Source organism: Sinocyclocheilus anshuiensis, unplaced genomic scaffold, assembly GCF_001515605.1.
Source record: "Sinocyclocheilus anshuiensis isolate Anshui unplaced genomic scaffold, SAMN03320099.WGS_v1.1 scaffold575, whole genome shotgun sequence".
NCBI lineage: Eukaryota > Metazoa > Chordata > Actinopteri > Cypriniformes > Cyprinidae > Sinocyclocheilus > Sinocyclocheilus anshuiensis.
This window is the reverse complement of record NW_015552573.1, coordinates 211771-214394: the sequence shown is the minus strand read 5'-3', so window position 1 is coordinate 214394 and position 2624 is coordinate 211771. Positions and strand designations below refer to the sequence as shown.

The 2624-nt window shown below is 45.6% G+C and overlaps 1 protein-coding gene across 2 annotated transcripts in view; it reads left to right on the top strand.

The window, feature by feature from the left end:
• Nucleotides 1–2624, top strand: part of LOC107665105 (frizzled-3-like) — a 40722-nt gene that overhangs the window by 25194 nt on the left and 12904 nt on the right. For both annotated transcript variants that reach the window (XM_016455856.1, XM_016455855.1), the window contains exon 4: nucleotides 875–1892. In XM_016455856.1, the coding sequence (XP_016311342.1) occupies nucleotides 875–1892 (1018 nt within the window). The remainder of the gene's footprint in view (nucleotides 1–874; nucleotides 1893–2624) is intronic.

The following is a 2624-nucleotide window of genomic DNA, read 5'->3' as shown; positions in this document are numbered from 1 at the left end:
AATACAAGCATTTCAGTCAAATGTAATTTATGCAATATTTCAAACCTTTAACCCACTTGGGAAAAGCAACCCATGGCAACAGTTTAAAAGTAGCCCAATTCTGTGGAAAGAACGTGGACTTGGCAACCCTGCATCCAACAAGAGCTGCAGCAGTCAGCTTTGACTGATCACAGGTTGAGAATAAGGAGAGATGACTGACAAGACCATGCTGGAGTATTTGCTGCTCAACAGATTCTGAGCTCATTGACAAATATCTGATCTTGTAAGATGTGCTTGCTCCCTTTACACAGAGTCCGTGTGATCGCGAAATCGAAAGTGAAAGTAAACAGCGCAAACGCGCCAGTGATGATGCTTCTTACGTCCGTTTCGGAGAACCAGAGGACAAATATTTCAGTCGATCGCTCAGGCATGGCACCGAATTGAGGCATCGAAATCTGCGTTCTGATTCGGTCCTAGTACATACCGGTTACATAGGTACTGGTGCCATATTGGTACCGGGTTTCGGTACCCAACCCTACCGAACAATGACGTGACTCGATCAAATAGCAACTTAATCATTTAATAACACTATTAAATGTAATTTTTAGTTATTTTTAAAAATTAAATGTGTGTGATGCTTTAATTCAGTTATAATGTTTAAAATGATTGATTGTAGTTTATCTTTAATTTATTTAGAAAAAATGTATGAAATTTTAATATCAGACATTTATCAGTTATGACCCATAACATGAAAATAATTATTAATTTATTGTTATTGGCAATAATTTTAAGAGAAGAGACAGAAAAGATTTGTATGTGTTATATAGGGCTGTATGTAATATATTAACATATAATATTATATGTAAATATGTATGTCTTCGTCTCTTTGCTGCAGGTTCCCAGACTGTGATGAGTCTTACCCTCGTGCTGTAGATCTGCTCGTGAACGAGGACCCCACTGACCAGTCGTCCATGTCCATTCAGCGTGACTATGGCTTCTGGTGCCCCCGCGAGCTCAAAGTGGAGCCCGAGCTCGGCTACACGTTTCTCGGTGTGCGGGACTGCTCCCCTCCCTGTCCCAACATGTACTTCCGGCGCGAGGAGCTCACCTTCGCCCGCTACTTCATTGGCGTCGTCTCCATCGTCTGCCTCTCGGCCACGCTCTTCACCTTCCTCACCTTCCTCATCGACGTCACACGCTTCCGCTACCCAGAGCGGCCCATCATCTTCTATGCCGTCTGCTACATGATGGTTTCGCTGGTGTTTTTCCTGGGCTTTCTGCTGGAGGATCGTGTAGCGTGTAATGCAGCCAATCCCAGCCAGTACAAAACGTCCACAGTGACTCAAGGCTCGCATAACAAGGCCTGCACGCTGCTTTTTATGGTGCTGTACTTCTTTACCATGGCGGGAAGCGTTTGGTGGGTCATCCTTACCATCACCTGGTTCTTGGCTGCTGTTCCCAAATGGGGCAGCGAAGCCATCGAGAAGAAGGCGTTGCTCTTCCACGCCAGTGCGTGGGGAATACCTGGCATGCTAACCATAACCCTGCTGGCTCTGAATAAAATCGAGGGTGATAACATCAGCGGCGTGTGTTTCGTGGGCCTGTACGATGTTCACACTCTTCGCTGGTTCGTGCTGGCGCCGCTCTGTCTGGACGTCCTGGTGGGAGTGTCGCTGCTGCTGGCCGGGATCGTAGCGCTCAACAGGGTCCGAATGGAGATTCCTCTGGAGAAGGAGAATCAGAACAAGCTGGTGAAGTTCATGATCCGGATCGGCGTGTTCTCGGTGCTGTATCTGGTGCCGCTGCTGACCGTGGTGGGCTGTTACCTGTATGAACAGACGTACCGCTCTATTTGGGAGACCACATGGGTGCAGGAGTGCTGCAGAGACTACCACATACCCTGCCCGTTCCAGGTAAATCAACACACAAACATACTTTATATTTAAATTCTACTTCTGCAAATTTTATTAAAGGGGTCATCGGATGCCCATTTTCCACAAGTTGATATGATTCTTTTGGGTCTTAATGAAAAGTCTGTAACATAGTTTGGTTAAAATTTCTCAATGGTGTAGTGTAAAACAATACTGTTTTTACCCTGTCAAAAACAGCTCTGTCTACAGCAAGCTGTTTTCTTGCATGCCGCTTTAAATGCAAATGAGCTCTGCTCACCCCACCCCTCTCTTCCATGCCGCTCTCTGAGAGATGATAAACTTTAACCGCATTCATCGCGAAACTTGCTAACTAGCACATTATTAAGAAAGGCGATTTGCAAAGATTAATTAAAAAACCTTATACTCACTTCTTCTGGAGGTGAAGCTGAACATAGCGAACATAAACGCATTTATGTAGATCGGGAGGAGCATTCCCTTCAAAAACAAACATACTCCACTGCGTCTTCAGCGGCTCAGATGTCGGGAGTAAATGACGACTGCTATGTTCATTATTACATCCAACAACAAAACACCTCAAAGACATTCTTGTCTACAACTGCTCCGCGGTGAAACAATGGCGGACTGATGACAGCTCACTCAGAGCGGGTCTACGATAAGACACCAGTCCAGTCTGTGCTGAAACGCTACTGTCAATCAAACTATCATGGGAGGGGCCTGTCTGTGTGACGTCACACAGACAGGCATCTGAGATCG